This window comes from Callionymus lyra, chromosome 11 (genome assembly GCF_982586985.1).
Source record: "Callionymus lyra chromosome 11, fCalLyr1.hap1.1, whole genome shotgun sequence".
In the NCBI taxonomy this organism is placed as follows: Eukaryota; Metazoa; Chordata; class Actinopteri; order Syngnathiformes; family Callionymidae; genus Callionymus; species Callionymus lyra.
In genome coordinates, this window is record NC_141828.1 from 12,730,203 (window position 1) to 12,750,402 (window position 20,200).

Sequence of the window (20,200 nt, forward strand, 5' to 3'; positions counted from 1 at the left end):
AATAGAGGTAAAAAAATAAATAAAATCACGACCGGAGGGAGATAAGTAGTTCTTTCTTATCTGCAGATATGGAAGCATTTTCCATCTAATTTTACATTCGTCAGAGCAAACACCTTCTTTCTGAGTGGCCTCTTGTACCAATGTGAGCAACACCTGAACCACATCCATTCAAATGACACAGTTCATTAAAATAATCGAAAATTGCAGCATTTACATTTCTGTTACATACTTTTAAAAAAATAAATTAATTTCGCTAATACATTTAACGGTTCCCACTGTCTACCACACAATCATCCGCTCAGCTTGAAACAAAACACTTCACACAGTGCTGCAGAGTTTCATGAAATAACAAGAGTGGGATTTCAGTGTCAACATGCTATAATATTATAAACCTGTCATCTTTGACAGTGTCGAATAGGCATCACGGCTAAAATACGTTTTAAATAATGAATTAAGCTAGAAATTTAGATTAAAATGTTATATATAATGTTGTACTTTTTTATTCGTGCAGGCTTTTCCCTGATTTTCAGGGAATCCTGTGCTATCTTGATCTTTTGAGTTTATATTTTATTTTAATTTTTTGCCAATTTTTTTTAATTTTTATTGTTTAAGCACTTTGTGACCCTGGTCTAGAAAGGCACTCTATACATATTACTTACTTACTATATGTTGTGGGATACTAGTCCACATCATCTAGGAGAGATCTGAGGCAGTAATGGATATCAACTTGGGATCAATATTGATTTATAGCATCATAAACCTGTCATTCTTGACAGTGACTTATTCACGTCTTTATGTTTGTTGCCTTCCCTGATTGATTATATTTACACACCAAGGGCCAACGTTTATTATCATAGAAACAAAAAAATCAGAGTAAGTATGGGAAATTATAGGCGTGAGAAATGCCAAGTGTGGTGTGAGACTGGGTCAAATTGTGTGGCGGTCACACTCAAAGTGTGACACATGGTAGTTTCGCAACTTTCTGATGAAGTTGAAAATGCTAATAAAGGGCCCGCAGGCCACGCAAACTGTTGGCAATCTTGCAACAAACAAGTTTACGTTTTAGAAAATACAAATGAAAGAACTACAGTTAACTCACAGACAGACGGAATAATCCAAGTAGCGAGCAAGGATACCAAGGGGGTCAGCTGCTCACACCGAAAATCAGCGAACCAGATCACCATTAGCAACTCTTTTTTAACAGGTGTGTGACAGGTAAGGTGATCCAGGATTGGTGCAGGTGACGATTGACCGGAACCCACCAATCACTGTGCAGGCAGGCAGGTGGACCGGTGTTGGGAGGAGCCTGGAACCACAGGACCCAATCACGAACAAGCACAGGCACACACCTATTTGCAGTCAAACATCATTGGAACGACACGCGCTGGTCTTCGGCTACCGCCTGCTCACAAATGTCATCTGCGTCTAACACAGCCATACACAGATGTCGCTGTGTCAACGAACAAATATGGATCATTCTTTTTTTTTGCGCGGCTAGAAATTTCCCGATCTGCTTAATGGGAACGTTGAATGGAGATGGACTTTGAGAGCTTTGCCTATTAGCGTTACTCATTACTGCAGATGTACCACGGCTCAGGCTGTGCGTTCACCAAGGTGGTCATAATGTAAAAGTTGTCCAACTTTAGTTCCATATTTATTTGCTGATGAGTGATGTCCTCTAACAGCAAATGGAATAATATACGTCTCAGGATAATCCGACGCTTCAGTAAGTAAACGAGAGCATTTTTGCCTCATAGCATCCGATATCCATGTCCTCGAAAAACGTTCTGTCAGGAAGTAGTGGAGCGAGAACGATGCTTGAAATGTTGCTGTTTGCCTCGGCTCTCAGGAGGAGCACAGCGGAGTCTTGAAACTACTCAGCATTGAAATGTCCTTGTGTGTCCTATTGTGCTTTAAAAAGTTTGAGAGTGATGGATTTGACGATTCTTGTCTTGTGCAAAAAAAGTTTGGATTCAACTCATTACTGTGTAAAAAAAACTCTCTGTGGGAGGATAAAGTAAACATTTGAACCACATTAATTGTCAATTAGAGGTGGACGTCCAATTGGATGACCCTTCCATACCGCGATCCAATCAGATCGCCTTATTATTCACGCGACCGTGTTGTTGTGTTGGGCTTAGAAATCTGCCCAAAATTCACACATGTACTCCAGTACAGGCATTTATTGTAGGAAGTAATGTTGTTTACGAGCTGGTTCCCGCCAGATCATCGCAAACTCATCATAGTAACACTTCTTAGTAACTCAGCAACATGAGGCACTGAAAGCTTTTCTTACCTGGAAAGACGTTCTCGCCCGTCTCTTGCGTCTGCTTCTGTGTCGGCCATGTTGATGATGACGTGAAGCCCTGACGATGGGGCGGAGATAGCAGGGACCAATCAGCGCGTTTGGTCCAGAGTTGGGACGAATTTTCGAATTCCAAACGGAAGCTGGTCAAGCGATCCCAGACTGTTTTTTTTAGGGTAGCGAGAGTAGGAGTCCCGGAAGAAATAGGATGGCACCCAGGCTAGAGTACTTGAGGTTTAGAGTGGAACTGTCTTTTTTTCCTCTAGTCAGCAATAATTATTCACAGCGCACTGAAGCTCGGGTCCAGTTGGTGCCGGTTCCTGGACAGGAATGACAACAACAAAATGTAATCTTTAAAACTTCTCAGAAAAAACTAAAAGACTTTACGGGCACCTACTTTGCAAGATATTTTTGTGATGATTCAATCAAACATCTGGGATACCTGGGAGTCCAGAACTTTTTTAAAACTGGAAATTTTGGTCAAAACCCAGCATCACAAATTATCGTTGACATCCAAACTTAAAGTAATTTTTTTAAACATGACTTGAGAAGGAAGTCCATCAGCCCCGATGAGCTGAGCTGTCTGCACCTTCACACATAAAATGGCAACCAGCTCAGTATTCGGGACACTTTGTGCGCTCCGCTATCGTTGTTAATTGTCTATAAATGTGGCTGTGATCTATAGTCCTTGTGAGACAGAGATGGGCTCTAAAGTGTGAATTAACAGGCGTCCTGCTGCTTTATGGCAGCGCATCAATAACGCCGTAGTATCTGCGGCTCGATCTGCCCCCACGCTGTTGCGCCGCTTGTCCTTTTTATTCTAATCATCAGATATGTGCCTTTCAGGACTCCCTCGATTACCGACGTACGTGCCTCTTTTGGACCCTCTTTTTTATGAAAATTTATCAATCAAGCTTGACATCTTTCAGCGGGCTGGTGATGAATGTGCACAGAGAACGCTCTTGAGAACAGAATTCCGTTGCTCCGTCTAATACATCATTGCTTTGTAAAGGAGACATCGATGGATGTCTGACGAAATGGTTTGTCACAATTTCTCAGAAATGATGTATGTTGTTGTAGTATATCATGAAGAAATGTTAAACCAATATTGCAGAGAAGAAAAGCACACAAAGAGAGGGAATTGTGCAATATTTGCAATACAACAAGAAGAAAAAGAGCAATATTATGATTGTCAAACTGTGAAAAGATAGGAAGAAAAAGTGCCAAAAAAGACATGGCTCTTTTAAATAATCTTTATATTTTATTCATTTTATAAAGAAAACATGCTATCAAAAATATATTTTCAATATTACTTTGAAACATTTTGAACATTATTAGTAATAGACAAAAGAAAGCAAGTTACATTTAAAGAGGAACAGGTTATGTATAATACAAATAAATACAAAAAAATATCTCTTTCTTCTGAACTCATGATGGCTGCATACAGTCAAACATCTTGCCTACCTTGGCAAGATGCTTTAGGAGGAAAACAAAAAAAATCCAATATTCATACCAGAGAATATTCATCCAGACCAGAAAGAGTCATAGAAGAACCAGAACCTGGATGGTGCTTGAGTCCAAATGCAGGGTAAATGGGTTGAGAGAAGGTGGTATAGATGGTGTGGATGTGGATCAGGGTGCCATTGGTCACTCTGTAGAAGGACAACATTCCTGAACTCCAATCCAGATACACACCCACTCTGTCACAAACCGAGCGAAACGCTATCAATTGTTTCATCTCTTTATGACGGATCTCATAGCTGACACCATCCAAACACCTCAGACTCCACGACCAACTGTTCTGTCCAAACTCAAGTTCCTCTGTTGCTCTGTGTTGTCTGTAAGTCATTGCAATCAGAACATCTCCTTGAAGATCCACCTCCCAGTAGTGTTGACCAGCCAGACTCTTCTCACACATCAGCTGAGTGAGCGACTTGAACCGGTCTGGACTGAACGGATGGTTCTGATCCTCCGTCATAAGATCCACCGTCTTGTTATTGTTGGTCAGTCGGAGGCGCTGGTGTGCGGTGACTGGATTGAGAGTGAACTGACAGAAGTCTGTGGTGGACAATGAAAACTTATTTTAGATCAAGTGGTTAAGTAACTACATTTTATGGGGGTTGTGAGTAATAAATACAAATATAAATAACTTAAATCAAATGGCTGAAATCTGTGTTGACTGAACCTGACTACACAACAATCTCCCTGAAGTGGCATCAACGGTACATCTACCTTTTAAAATCCAGACCATTCTTTCTGTTTGATCCTGAGACACAAAAGGTCAACTCAATGTTATGCTGAAAGACACTGAGAGCGTACACAATGTATAAACATGCAATACATATATTAAGGCCATGTGTAAAGGGGGCTTACAGTATGTTAGAAAAATAAAGGTATTTTTTCCCAAAGGAAACTCGGATTATACTTGCATTTCCGTAGGCCTGGGGTCAGTCTCTGCTCGTCACCCTGCATCGTCCTAGTGGAATAAACGGAGAATGAATTATTTCTGGCCTAGAAATGGTTTATTACAAAAAAGTAAGCCCTTGTTTTGTGCTGTATAAATAGTTCATCCAGGTATTTGCACCAGGGCTACACCTTTGCAATAGTCCCAAGAATGAAACCAAAACCAGACTGTGCGACATTTCGTTACGACTTGGCCTGATTTCTTCATGACACTGTTTTACCAGTGAATCTGTTAATTATAATTTCATGCGGTCTTTGTGCTGCTTGCCATCCCAACCAAATAAATGTGCAAGATGTGTTGAAATATCGGAAAATTCCAAAATGGTGGAAGAGGCAAGGCAGATGATTCATAAAAATGAGGCGCCAAAAACAAGTAGTTTTTTTTTAGCTATTTTTATACATACTGCTAGTACTCTTAACAGGAACCAATTTCAACATCTGGAGCTGGCTAGTGTTTGCTAATATAATCAATTGTTCATGTATTATCAATGCCTATCTACCACAAGATAAGACGTCACCTTCAACATACTAGATTTTGGTTATTAGTTCTTCTTACCTAAGAGTGTTCAGCTTCCAGTCTGGATTCTCCAGACCTTGAGACAACAGATCTAGTCCTGATCCTTCTGGATGGTTCCAGCTCAGGTCTAGCTCTCTCAGATGGAATGGGTTCGATGCCAGAGAAGACGCCAGAGAAGCACATCCCAGCTCAGTGACTAGGCACCCTGACAGACTTGAAAAATAAAAATAGTGATTCCTTGAACTGAAGTGAAGATCCGGATAAACCACCAAGAGTCAAAGATTCCAACCTGAGAGTCTCCAGGTGACAGTGTAGACTCTTGAGTCCAGCAGAGAGAATCTTCACCCCTGCGTCTTTCAGGTCATTGTCACTCAGGTCCAGGTTCTTCAGATGGGAGGACGGAGAGCTGAGGACTGAAGACAAGTGTGCGCAACTTTCTTTTGACAGCCCACAGAGTCCAAGTCTGGAACAGAAACGGAAATCATGATCCACACAGAGGTTTGTGTGCAATTACTGAGTTGTTTCCCTGACAAAGGCAGTACTGCAAGAAGTATGGGGGGCTTGTTATGCAACCAAGATTTGCATCCCTTCTTGCTGTTTTCCCAGACCTGCAGTTATCTTTTACGCCAAAAGAGGCTTACGGTCAAATTACTCTTTTTTGTGGCAGAAATGTAAAGAATAAAACCGGAAGTACTACGAAGTAACTCAGGGTAAATATCACGAATGCGTCCAGAGTGCATACAGTCAACTCTCTACATTACAAGCCTCACAATTTCAACACAGAGTATTTCCTGTTTGTATCGCTATTATTCATAGACTTATTTATTTTTTACCAAACAATTATTCTCTTCAAGGCATTAATATAAGATGGACATTATAGATGAGAAGTAGGTAGGTATATAGATGTTTTAAGTGTCTTTTAGGAGGAAGTTTGTTCACTGGGTGGGTTGACATGAGGGTAAGATTTCAGATTTGGGTGAACTATCACTTTCAGTGTGCATCCATGTTGACCCATGTTTGGTTATGTGCATAGTTAGATGAAGTTTTTACCTGAGGGTCTTTAGGTCACAGCCTGGACTCTTCAGTCCTTCACCCAACAGTTTCACTCCACAATCCTTCAGGTCATTGTTACTCAGGTCTAGTTCAGTCAGATTAGAGGGAGGGGTTCTGAACACCAATGACAGGGCTTGACAGCTGTTTGTTGACAGACCACAGCATCTCAACCTGAAGAGAATAAAATGTCAGCCATGTTTGTGTCTTCTAGGAAAAATAGTTTGATCACCTACAGAACTTTATTTGAGGCTTGGATGACAGGCAGCAGCTTCAAAAAAGCCTTTTCAGAAGCGCCATATTTATAAAGGTCAAATTGTGTTTCTTCTGAGGTCAGTAACATGAAGGTCAGAGCAGACCAGTGAGAGGAAGTCAGTGTTATTGTGGAGAAATTTCCTGATCCCAGCATCTGTTGGACCTCCTCAACTAGAGAGTTTTCCTGCAGTTCATTCAAACAGTAAAACAGGTTGATCATTCTTTCAAGAGATGCAGCCGTTTTAATTTTCTCCTTGACAAGATCAGCACCCTTCTGGCTGGTCCATGAACTTCCTGTGTCCACAGACAAACCTTTTAGGAGACACTGGTTTGATTTTACTGAGAGACCCAGAATAGATTGCAGGAACATGTCCGGATGTCTATTCTGACTCATCCACGGTTCATTTAAGGCACTTTGGTAGAACTCCTCATGTTTAAGGATATATCCATAGGCTGCGGCTGGTTTTCCTTCTTGCATGAGATTCACTCCATATTTACTAAATTTCATGTGAACATAGAGCGCAGCCAAGAAATCTCGAAGACTCAGATGGACGAAACAGAATACTGTGTCCTGGGAATACCTTGCCCCCTTTTTGAAGATATTGCTGAACACTCTTGAGTATTGTTCAGCTTCTGTGACTTTGATGCCACACTCGGTCAGGTCGGATTCATAGATGTCGTAGAACTTTTTTTTCTGCCGCTGGTGAAAAGCCAGTTTTCCCAAAGATTTAATCATCTTCTTGTTAACATGTGTCCAGTGGGGATCTTTCCTAGCTCCTCTATCACCAACCAGGTAGTGGATGAACATCTCAGTCAGGGTCTTGGGCAGCTGTCCTGTCTCCTTTCCCTTCACCATGTCCTCCAGAACTGTGGCTGTGATCGAGCATACGATTGGGATGTGACACAGCATGTTCAGTCTTGGTGAAGCCTTGATGTGAGAGATGATTGTGCTTGTCTGCTTCTCATCTCTGGATAGCTTTCTCAAGTAGTCCTTCATCTGGATGTCATTGAACCCCCTAATCTCTGTCACCATGTTCACACAAGGTATTTGGTTAGCTGCCACAGGACGAGTGGTTATCCAAAGACGAGCTTTGGGAAGCAGTTTATGCCTGATGAGGTTGGTCAACAGGACATCTAATGATGCGGGCTCTGTCACTTTCATCAGGACCTGAGTGTTGTTGAAGTTCATGGGGAGTAGACTCTCGTCCAGACCGTCAAAGATGAACAGAATCTTGAATTCTTCTAGGCTGGTTGCTTTTATTTTCTTTGTCTCAGGAAAGTAGTGATGGATAAGTTGCAACAAACTCAACTCTTTCTGTTTCAGCAAGTTCAGCTCTCTAAAGGTAAAAAGAAATATGAAGTCGAAGTTCTGATGGGCCTTGTCTTCGGCCCAGTCCAGGGTCACCTTCTGTGTCAGGACCGTTTTCCCAATGCCGGCCACGCCCAAAGTCAGTAGGCTTCTTTGATTCTTTAAGAGGTCATGAATGCTTTTTTCTTGTCCAGTAAGTTTTCCAGCTGCTACCTCAACCTGTCGGACCTCATGATCCTCATTAATTTGGTCTGTGCTTCGCTCAGTCATAAGGAGTTCTGAGTAAATGTCAAACGGATGGGTTGTTTTTTGTTCTTTATCGATCACGTAGCGGAACTTCCTCTGTAGGCTCCTCTGAACATCAGTGGTCGCAGAATGTCTTTCTGATAGAAGAAAATAAGGGAGATTTCATCAGTTAGTGGACTCTAGAAGCTGCAGGAGGTCATTACTGGATGTTTCAGTGCAGAAGAGTTTCATTAACTGATCCAAATTGATGATTAAAATATTCTTACTTTTCCAGATACTCTCTGCCAGTGTGTCCTGATTCATGCTCAGCAGGAGTTTCTCAATGATCTTCAGGAACGCTTCTCTGCTGCCCTTCATTGCCTCCTCTTCATCCTCCTCCTCATCCTGTGGACTTTGCCAGCCAAGAGGCTTCAGAATTCTCTGAAGTCTCAGCCACTCCTTCTCCAAATAGCTGAAGAGTTTGCTCCTGAGTATCTACAACAGAACCACAGAACTCAATCTTTTGAGGAAGATGTTATAGTAATCGTATATCACGATGCTCTGTCCTCTAACAATCTTACAAACTTGAGGAGAGACACTTTTGTGAACTATATGTGTTTTAGTTCTTATTCCATCTGGAGTCATGTAGAGTCTACAGTTGAAGGTTTTTACCATACAGTACATCCAAATAAAAGTTATTCACTACAACACCAAACCATGTATCTTGATCATCAGGACCATGATGAATTTTCTTATCAAGATTAAGATGGTCATCTAACCTAAAGCACAGGGGGATAAGTCCTTGCACTTGCTTCCCACACAAAACCAACAGCTGGATTTACACCATTTCACAGATCAATCGTTCTACTAACTATAAAATGATCACTGCTAACACCAAGCCATCATACTGTCCTTGAACTAGAAAGATGAGTCATCAATTTCAATATCCATCAGCCCCCATATCAGAAGCACATCAGTTTTCTTGTCAATGCTAGTATGCAAAACAAAAACACTGTTATTCTGTTTTTCCATATCAAATGATCAACCCTGGTAGCACAACTGATACATTTACTTTCAAGTAAAATAACCTGGTTTTGTACCTTCATGACTACTGATCTTTTAAACATATTTAATATACCTTGGTCAGCTGACGTTGCTGCGTGTTCAGGCAAAATTGAACATAGCCTTTGAGAAAGCTGAAACTATCACAATTCTTTCCAGTTTCTAACTTCCTGTATTTCTATGACACATGTGTGGCCTGAATACCCAGGACAGACTGTGACTTCAGTCTTTTGGCAATACATTAAATTAAGCTGATAGTCGATAAGGACATTTCGAGAAGGTTTTCTCTGGTTATAAAGATCAGACTCTTAATGAGTACACATTTCCCTTAGCTGAATTAGCTTATGACATGCCTTTGGCCAGTAACATGACGAGATGACATCAGTTGATCTAAGCTGTTACTACTTATACATCTTAATCCAGGCTTGCCACAGGAGGTCCTTGTAGATTGCAATTTCTCCCAATTAACTCAAACCAAATTTCAACCACACCCATAGCCATCACCATAGTCCTTACTTACCCACACAACAGGTTGATCCCTGCTGGGATTGTAATGTTTCACCATGTTGTGAGAAAAAAGCTGCTGCATACTTTGTTGCACTACTTCCCTCTTCTTAATTATACTGCTAGCATTCAGAGGGTTCTGTCCCAGTTCAGCGCTAACCTGGCTGAGTTTCACAAAACTAAATTGAGACACACATCTCTACGGACCTCAAGGGTGAAGTTAGACTGAGGTTGTTGGTCCTTGTGAAGACCTGGTCCTACTTGAGCATCTCTGCGAGAGAGAAATTCACAAAGCTCAGTCATGACTGTTTTTGCATAAGATATACTATATTCACAGTTGAACTCACATCTCATCTGAAGCCTGGTATCCGGTCTTGAGTCTAGCATGCGGATTGATGACCTGGTCACTCTTCAGAGAAAGATCTCCAAGTCCTGATTCTTCTTTTTTTTCCTGGGAGATTCTGAATGACAAGAACAACTTCTATGACTTCCAAGAACTTGTTTTCTAACCAGATAAGCATTAGATGTCGTTGTAGTGACACTCACTTTGTACTGTTCTCTAAGATTTTTGAGGGGACTAGAGACCCACTTTCATCCGACCCACTGAAGACTCCAGATGTTCTAGGCTTCAATGGCTGTTCCCTCTTCAAAGAAACACGGCTCTGTGTGCACTGTGGTCCTGGTCTTTGTCTAAGAGTGTCCGGTAGTTGCTGTTTTTTTCTTAGAAACACAAGTGTCAGTATGAAACCATATTATCCAAATTTTGACGAGAGAAACAAAACTTACCTCTCATGTCTCTCGTGACTACCACTATGCACAGACTCAGGAAGCTTTTTTGTTCCACCTTCAAGCAACACAACAAAACAATTAGTTGGTCCACATGTGACCCAACTGTACGATCTAATAGTTAAAAGGTTTACCTGGTTGAGGGTTCTGAGCACAAAACTTTAAAATATTATACACTTATGCTCTTTCAAAGGCCAACCAAGGAGAAAGCCAAGATTTTGGCTTTGGCTTTTTTTTTGTTGTAAAACAGAGCAATCTGGTACCTTAGACTTATGTGTTATGACATGTGTGATACATAGTGTTATCACTGTGTTAAAGGTGTAGGACATTCCTACCTTTAACCCCTTTGCTCTTGTATTGCAGTACAGTCATGTAAAACAGCACAATAATCTACATTATTAATCTACACTTTAAAAGCACAATTATTATATTATTGACACTACATTGTCATGGAAGCATTGTTTGTAAAGGTCTATCTTATTTGACATGCTCTCTAGTAGTAAAAAAAAAGGAAATGGGCTGCTTTACATGCCATAAGTTTTGCCCATGGAGTTTTTTAATCATATTTAATTGGATAAAACAGCTTTCTATAAAACAACTAGAATAGGATTGTAGAATTAAATAATGAATAAAGGAATTATAGCAGCACATATAGTGGACATTTTTGTAGGGATTTGCATTAGTTCTATTTTCCAAAATAACACTGTGACAACTTTTGGTGAGAGTCGGGGTTAGAAACAGACAAAGCTCACCTTGTTGCGTTGCTCGATCCTTCCAAAACTGGAGAAGTTCCGTAATATTTGGCTGTGATTTTTCCATTTTGGACCAGTCTGGTCCGTCCACAATAAAGATACCACTCACTCTGATCCACACACAGTCACTGTGATACGCAACCCATGGACACACCTCTTCCCTACAGTCATAATGGATACATGAAAAAACTGAAGCAGCGATTATTGAGTTCATTGCCCTGAGATCAAATCTCAATAAACTGGAAGTGATTGAAAATGTAGTTTTATTGTTATACATTTTCCAAGTTTCCAAACAGCTTGTTATTCATGTTAAAACAAGGTGTAATGTTTTTGCTTCCGTTTGCTTTTTATAATTGTATATCATTGAGATTGTTTCATATCAAGTTATGGGAATTAGACTTATCTTATCAGGGCAAAGTCCATTTAGTGCTATCAGATGTAAATTTATGACACCTGTTTAACAACAGCAACTTCATAAAGTTTAACAATATTTCAGAACTTTGCTCAGCGATTCTTGGACACTAAGGAAATCTGGAGAATAACACATCTGTTGAATTTCTGGGATCTGTTTTTTCTTTCTCCACTATAGTCTTACTTCAACTGTAAAGTGTCTTGAGATAACTTTGTTATGATAAGAGAATTTAAATGAAATCGAATTGAACATCTAGGGCAGTGGTTGGCGTGGAGGATGCCATCCTCTATATGAGAAGAACTCAGTGAGGATCCTGTTCCTTGATTTTTCCAGTGCATTAAACACCATGTGGCCTAGGAGTAACCAACTTTCTGGCAACTGCTAGCTTTACCATCAGTTTGGTTCACGCTTCTGAAATATTATTATTATTAAGGATGATAAATGACTTTCTTCTAATATTGATGCTTCAACAATTACGAATGGGGCAACAAGAAAGGGAAACACAAAACCAAACAAAATAAGATGTTATTATGAATTTTATTTTAACAGGCCCATGGTGAGCGACATTGGTGATTCAATGTATGAAAGAGAAACTCTAACAGGTTGGGTTTGGTGATCAGGTGATCATGCCTAACATGGTCTGTGTCATTATTTCCACTTGACATGAAAAACCGTGTTTGGATGGTTTATTTGTTTATTAAAGTTTGTATCAGTTCATCACAACATACAATTTAAACAGTGCTTTAGGTTCACAACAGTATCTTGCTTGACAACAAAAACAACAAAAAACTGGTTTAACATTTCAATGCAATCTCCAACTTACTGAGCTCACTTTAGTCCATGTTGGGATTTTCATGGATATAGTCGAATACCTTTTTTAGTTAGAGATTTATAAAATAATGACATATAGTCAGATTTAAATGACCTCAATAGGAACCCATGGAAGAAACATTTAAAGATCATTTGACACACATGGTTGAAAGGAAAGTAGAAAGTTAGTGAATCTTTTACTCAAAAGAGACAGTCAAATTGGAAAATTTGTGGGCATTAAATTGTTGACCAAATACAACTTTTGTTGACCTAATGTGCTGCAAACTTTACTCACAGATTGAGTATCATATCAACAAACATAGTATTACATAACCTTATTGACAGAAGTTAAAAGTTGTATGAAAAATATAAAAAATACAATTAAATGCTTTAAATGAGGCGATTGATACAAGGATATATTTATACCGTGTATATATATCTATATATGTACAAATTATTGAACTCAATCATTTATTATAGATAAGATTCATCCAGATCACAAAGAGTTACTGAAGAACCAGAACCGAGGAGTCCAAATGCAGGATAAAGGGGTTGTGAGAAGGTGGTGTTGAAGGTGTGGATGTGGCTCAGGGTGTCATTGGTCACTCTGTAGAAGGACAATGTTCCTGAACTCCAATCCACATACACACCCACTCTGTCACAAACAGACGTAATCGATTGTTTCAGCTTATTGTGAGAGATCTCGTAGCTAAAACCATCCAAACACCTCAGACTCCACGAGCAACTGTTCTGTCCAAACTCAAGTTCCTCTGTTGCTCTGTGTTGTCTGTACGTCACTGCGATCAGAACATCTCCTTGAAGATCCACCTCCCAGTAGTGTTGACCAGCCAGAGAGTTCTCACACATCAACTGAGTGAGTGAAATGAACCTGTCTGGACTGAACGGATGGTTCTGATCCTCCATCATAAGAGCCACCGTCTTGTTGTTGTTGGTCAGTTGGAGGCGCTGGTGTGCAGTGTCTGGGTTCAGAGTGATCTGGCAGAAGTCTGTGGTGGACAAGGAACATGTAAGTTATCAATATTTAGTTATACAACAAAAAACATTAATATTTTCAATCAGTCAATACAACATCGGCTTGAATCGCCGGTTTAATATTTGTATTACACATTTTATCAGGAGAAAGAGCGGATAGGAAAAGATGCACATCAGTGGGAACCTAGTAAAGTAAGTAAAATAAAGGTTATTAAGTCATTGAGAAGTTGATTACAGAACATTGCAAATACTTGTTTTGTTTTCTATTATGTTGCCATGCCAAATGAGCTCACAACAGGACTTCCAAAAACTTAAATTTTAAATTACTTCTGTAGGCAGGAAGGGGTTGTGATTACATGTGTAGCTTGATAATAATACTGTTGGTGTTTGACTGGATTTAAAATTAAAGGTGACTTAAAGGCATGGAACCTCATTTTAACCTTACCGCACTGGGTGCCCATCAACTTAAGTATTGTCTCCAATATCTTATGAATACCTTTAACTAAGAAAATTAATTAAGAAGGATTATACCATTGATTTAACTTAATTACTCATTATAGAGAATATTCATCCAGATAACAAAGAGTTCAATCCACATACACACCAACTCTATCACAAACAGACGAGGATGCAACACATTGTTATTGTCATTATGACAGATCTCATAGCTGACACCATCCAAACATCTCAAACTGCTTGACCAACTGTTCTGTCAAAACAAAAGTTGAACATCCACCTCCCAGCAATGTTGACCATCTAGACTGTTCATTAGCTGAGTGAGAGAAATGAACCTGTCTGGTGTGTATGGATGGTTCTGATCCTCCGTCATAAGATCCACCGTCCTGTTGTTGTTGGTCCTTTGGAGGTGCTGGTGTGCAGTGTCTTGTTTTGGAGTTTTCTGATGGAAGGCTGTTTTGGACAAGGAACATGGAAGTTACCAATAATTAATTATACAACAAACCTTTGTTATTTTCAATCAGTCAATAATACATAGGCTTGAATTAAATGATGACACAGAAACAGCATTTTTTTTTTTTTAAATTGTGTCCCAGTGTGAGACAAATTCTAAAGAATAGTTCTGTGTACTGATCCACAGCTTGAGCTGATTATGAAAAACACCAGTTTAACATTATTATATTATGTTACAGATTTTATCTGGAGAAAGAGCCAATAGGAAAAGATGCACATCAGTGGGAAAATACAAGCACTGATGTGGTTTTCGAGTTTTGTCAAACCATACTCACAGTGCCTCAATTGCTGAGTAGATCCCCATTCCTCACTGTATATTGTCCTGGAGAAGAAATAAACACAATTACACACTATTTTTCAGAGTCAAACATTCCTATAATAAGTCATTGAGAAGTTGATTACAGAACATTGCAGGGACTTGTTTTGTTTTCTGTTATGTTGCCATGCCAAATGAGCTCACAACAGGACTTCCAAAAATCTTAAATTTTAAATTACTTCTGTAGGCAGGAAGGGGTTGTGATTACATGTGTAGCTTGATGGTAATAGTGTAGGTGTTTGACTGGATTTAAAATTAAAGGTGACTTAAAGGCATGGAACCTCATTTTAACCTTACCGCACTGGGTGCCCATCAACTTAAGAATTGTCTCCAATATCTTATGAATACCTTTAACTAAGAAAATTAATTAAGAAGGATTATACCATTGATTTAACTTAATTACTCATTATAGAGAATATTCATCCAGATAACAAAGAGTTCAATCCACATACACACCAACTCTATCACAAACAGACGAGGATGCAACACATTGTTATTGTCATTATGACAGATCTCATAGCTGACACCATCCAAACATCTCAAACTGCTCGACCAACTGTTCTGTCAAAACAAAAGTTCCACTGTTGCTCTCTCTTGTGTCCGTAAGTCACTGCTATAAGAACATCTCCTTGAACATCCACCTCCCAGCAGTGTTGACCAGCTAGACTGTTCATTAGCTGAGTGAGAGAAATTAACCTGTCTGGTGTGTATGGATGGTTCTGATCCTCCGTCATAAGATCCACCGTCCTGTCGTTGTTGGTCCGTTGGAGGTGCTGGTGTGCAGTGTCTTGTTTTGGAGTTTTCTGATGGAAGGCTGTTTTGGACAAGGAACATGGAAGTTACCAATAATTAATTATACAACAAACTTGTTATTTTCAATCAGTCAATAATACATAGGCTTGAATTAAATGATGACACAGAAACAGCATTTATTTTTTTTTAATTGTGTCCCAGTGTGAGACAAATTAGTAGTTCTGTGTACTGATCCACAACTTGAGCTGATTATGAAAAACACCAGTTTAACATTATTATATTATATTACAGATTTTATCTGGAGAAAGAGCCAATAGGAAAAGATGCACATCAGTGGGAAAATACAAGCACCGATGTGGTTTTCGAATTTTGTCAAACCATACTCACAGTGCCTCAATTGCTGAGTAGATCCCCATTCCTCACTGTATTTTGTCCTGGAGGAGAAATAAAAAAATTACACACCATTGTTTAGAAAAATGCGTATTATCAGTCATTGAGAAGTTGAACTGTAACCTCATGCCAAATGAGCTTACAACAGGACCTTAGCGTGTTGGCAATACTGTAGGTTTGTGCATTGTTGTCATAGTTCTGTTCTTGGTGTTTAATTTTTGTAATTTTTATTCCGCTCATTTTGTGTGTTGTGTTTTCTCTGGACAGAGATTGGAAAGCATCCGCTGCAGGACAGAGGGTTCCTTATTGCAGCGCAAGTAACTCGTTTTCCTATCAAAGTCATTTTCAAGGACTTTTCAAGAAAAGCTGGACATCGCATAATCTTCATAATGGTTTCTTTAAAATCGTCAATATGTAATTCTGGAGGAATGATTGACTCCACATGGTTCTCAATTACTGGGAGTCAAAGAGGCTGCTAACGCTTAAGGCTAGTTGACCTTGCTGCATAATTGTGTGTACATCATTGATATAATCGTGACTCTCAATGTGACGTAGCTGCTGATTGAATGCTGGCTGTGGTTGTTCCTCCGTGTTTTGTTTTTCGCATTGTCTGTACTAACTTTCGATGCAGGAAGAGTGTATTGTTGCCATGGAAACCACACAGATTCGAGGGTCGGAATGATATTTTCAGTGATGCACTGATGTTGTGCTCATTTCATAATGCTCTAAACGTCTTATTGACCTATAACACTACAGTCAGATCTATGTGCCTTATAAATAACCTTACAGTAGTTGTTGAGAGGTGGATTCATTCAAACAAGCGCCACTGAAGACCTATGTGTGAAATGCTTCAAACTTCTTACGTGAGAGTTTCCAGCCTCAGGTCTGGACTCTTCAGTGCAGCATTAAGGAGGTCCAGTCCATGTCCTACTAAATTATTCGAACTCACGTCGAGCTCTCTCAGATGGCACAGGTTGGATTTAAGTGCAGATTCCAAATAGCCACAGCCAACTTCAGTGATCAAACAGCCCGAGAGACTGTTAAGAGAACACTAGTGAGTAAACTTATCCCCGAATGAAGCAAATGATCCAGAGGATCAACAGTCGAAGGTTCTGACCGAAGAGTTTCCAGCTGACTTTGTGAATTCTCAGGTCCATCAGACAGAAGCTTCAGCCCTGTGTCCATCAGGTTGTTGGCACTCAGGTCCAGGTTCCTCAGGCGGGAAAAAGGAGAGCAGAGGACTGAAGAGAAGTGTCCACAACTAACCATCGACAGCCCACAGAGTCTCAACCTTCAAGAGATAAGTGTGGTAAAACACTGCTGTGGTTAATGGGTCAAACCATAATTTTGTCATGACCTTATCACTGCAATGCACACCTGTGTCTACTTCTAAACAAATTAACTTACACTCTACTTGCACATTTTTCTTTGATCTTCTTCAGACCAAGTCACTGTGATTCTTTTTCTTTTTCTGTTGTGTTTATAAGTCTCTGTACTATAGGCACTTACCTAAAGGTCTGTATTTGACAGGCAGGATCCTTCAGGCCTTCACACAGAAGCATCACCCCATCATCCTTCAGGTCATTGTTACTCAGCTCCACTTCTATCAGATTAGATGATGAAGAGCTGAATGTCGTAGAGATGACTTCACAACTGTTCATTGAGAGACCACAGCCTTTCAGTCTGATGAGAATAAGCGAAAGTCATTTTTGAGTCATCCGGGAAAACTTGTCTGATCACCTACAGATAGCCCTATAAGGTGATTCTGGTTTGGCTATACTGAAAGAGCCAGAACAAAATCACAGGAAAAAGTAAAGGTGTGCAACTGCACTCTCCACAGCTTCATTTAAGGCACCTTGGTAGAGCTCTAATGTTTAAGATTATGTCAATGGGCTATTGATCTTCTGTTGTGTTTCTTCTCTTTACTGATCTGACTTCTGCTGCTCAATGACATAAAGACATTGATGAAAGACATGTCGTCAACAATAATACAGTGTCTCTTATGCTATTAAGGTTGATATTTCTCTCGTATCCTAATTGTTGATCAGTTAATAGCTTCAGATTTTCAAGTCTTCCTTCTCTTTCATTTCGTTTTACCATCTTAGAGAATGGAAACAATGAATCATAGCCATCTCAATTTATGTTTGTAACAGTCTATGTGGAGGAGATGAATTTTACTGTAGTTCATTGAGAGATCATCGACACACACAAAAAACAAAACAAAACCCTACACATTCTGTTTATCATTGGGCATAAGATCATCTAAACAAGCTTTACTTGTATCTTTTTCAATATTTCCCATTATTGGTTGGTCAATCTCTGTTTCCTCTTCCTCTCTGTACTGTAGGTACTTGCCTGAAGGTCTCTATGCGACAGTTAGGATCCTTCAGGCCTTCACACAGCAGCTTTACCCCAGAATCTTTCAGGTCGTTGCTACTCAGGTCCACTTCTATCAGTTTCGAGAATGATGATCTGAATATTGTAGAGATGACTTCACAACTGTTCGTTGAGAGACCACAGCCTTTCAGCCTGATGAGAATAAACACATGTCAGTCATGTTTGAGTCATGAAGGAAAGGTTTTCTGTTTTCTATGTTATGATCTTGTAAATAAATGTTGTCGGTGAAACTGCATTTATAAGGGTTGAATCCCTGTACTGCAAGTACTTGCCTAAAGGTCTCTATGTGACAGGCAGGATCCTTCAGGCCTTCACACAGTAGGCTCACCGCAGAGTCCTTCAGGGTGTTGTGACTCAGGTCCACTTCTATCAGATTAGAGGATGGCGAGCTGAACATCTTAGAAACAACTTCACAACTGTTCATTGAGAGACCACAACCTCTCAGTCTGAGGAGAAAAAAACAGATCAGTCATGTTTGTGTATTCCAGGAAAACTTTGATCACCTACAGAACTTTGCGTGAAGCTTTGATGACAGGCAGCAGCTTCAGAAAAGTCTCCTCAGAAGCACCATATTTGTTTATGTCAAACGTCTCTAATTGTGAGGTCAGTAATAAGAAGGTCAGAGTAGACCAGTGATGGGAAGACAGTGGCTCTTTAGAGAAATGTCCTGATGCCAGCATCTTTTGGACCTCCTCTTCTAGAGATTTGTCCTGCAGTTCCTTCAAACAGTGACACAGGTTCATTATTCTGTCATGAGACTTAGATGTTTCTATTTGCTTTTTGACAAGCCCAGAAGTGTCCAGGTTGGTCCATGAACTTCCTGTGTCCACAGGTAAACCTCCCAGGAGACGCTGGTTTGAGTTTACTGAGAGACCCATAAGAAATCGCAAGAACAAGTCCAGGTGTCCATCTTCACTCTCCATAGCTTCATTCAGGGCACTTTGGTAGAACTCCTCATGTTTAAGATGCAGTCCAGAGGCTATTGCTGGTTGTTCTTTTTGCAGAAGTTTGACTCCATATTTACAAAATTTCCTGTGAACATAAAGAGCAGCCAAGAACTCCTGAAGACTCAAATGGACGAAACAGAATATGGTGTCCTTGTATAGTGTTTTCTCCTCTCTGAAGATCTGTGTCAACACTCCTGAGTATTTACGTGCATCTTTCACTTCGATCTCAGACTTTTTCAGGTCTGACTCATAGAAGATTATTTTTTTTTCCAGGAGATGCTGAAAAGCAAGTTTTCCCAAAGCCTTGATAATGTTCTTGTTTTCATTAGACCAGGTTGAGTCTGTCCCTGATCCTCCTGTCCTTATATTCTTTCTTTTGAGTTGCACCACCACAAAGTGGATGTACATAAGAGTCAGGGTCTTGGGAAGCTCTTCTTTCTCTTCGTTCTTCAAAACATCCTCCATAACGGTGGCAGTGATCCAGCAGAAAATTGGGATGTGGCACATGATGTACAGGCTTGGTGTGGTTTCAAGTTTAGCTATAATGTCTTTGGTGTTCTGCTCATTGTTTCTGAATCTTATCTTGAAGTACTCCTTTTTCTCGGTGTCAGTGAACCCCCTGACCTCTGTCACCATGTCCACACATTCAGAAGGGATACTATTGGCTCCTGCAGGTCGTGTGGTTATCCAGAGGTGAGCATTGGGAAGCACATTCCCTCTCACAAGGTTTGTCAACAGAACCTCTACTGTGGCAGGTTGTGTCACTTTTGTCAGGACCTTGTTGCTCTTGTTCAGGAAGACTTTACTCTCGTCCAGACCGTCAAAGATGAAGAGAACCTTGACTTCTTCAAAGTTGCTGGGTTTTAATTTTTTAGTTTCAGGAAAGAAATAATGAACAAGTTCCACCAAACTCATCTCTTCTTTCACCAAGTTCAGCTCTCTGAAGGTGAATGGAAAAATGAAGTCAAAGTTCTGGTAAGCCCTG

The 20,200-nt window shown here is 40.0% G+C and overlaps 2 protein-coding genes across 2 annotated transcripts; both read right to left on the reverse strand.

The window, feature by feature from the left end:
• Window positions 1-1,265: 1,265 nt before the first annotated feature.
• On the reverse strand, window positions 1,266-19,932 carry LOC148069309 (NACHT, LRR and PYD domains-containing protein 12-like). The gene is made up of 13 exons (XM_087803271.1): window positions 18,776-19,932; window positions 18,541-18,714; window positions 18,227-18,400; window positions 17,381-17,554; window positions 16,989-17,162; window positions 16,735-16,908; window positions 6,336-6,509; window positions 5,575-5,748; window positions 5,325-5,498; window positions 4,735-4,781; window positions 3,819-4,363; window positions 2,297-2,366; window positions 1,266-1,306 (listed from the first exon to the last, which is right to left on the reverse strand). Exons 1-13 carry the CDS (start codon window positions 19,849-19,851, stop codon window positions 1,266-1,268), a joined length of 3,171 nt encoding a protein of 1,056 aa, XP_087659397.1. The 5' UTR covers window positions 19,852-19,932.
• Window positions 6,854-13,904, reverse strand: LOC148069310 (protein NLRC3-like). Its single transcript, XM_087803233.1, has 8 exons — window positions 13,889-13,904; window positions 13,244-13,457; window positions 10,038-10,151; window positions 9,898-9,961; window positions 8,412-8,619; window positions 7,957-8,282; window positions 6,989-7,854; window positions 6,854-6,929 (listed from the first exon to the last, which is right to left on the reverse strand). Exons 1-8 carry the CDS (start codon window positions 13,902-13,904, stop codon window positions 6,854-6,856), a joined length of 1,884 nt encoding a protein of 627 aa, XP_087659359.1.
• Window positions 19,933-20,200: the final 268 nt, after the last annotated feature.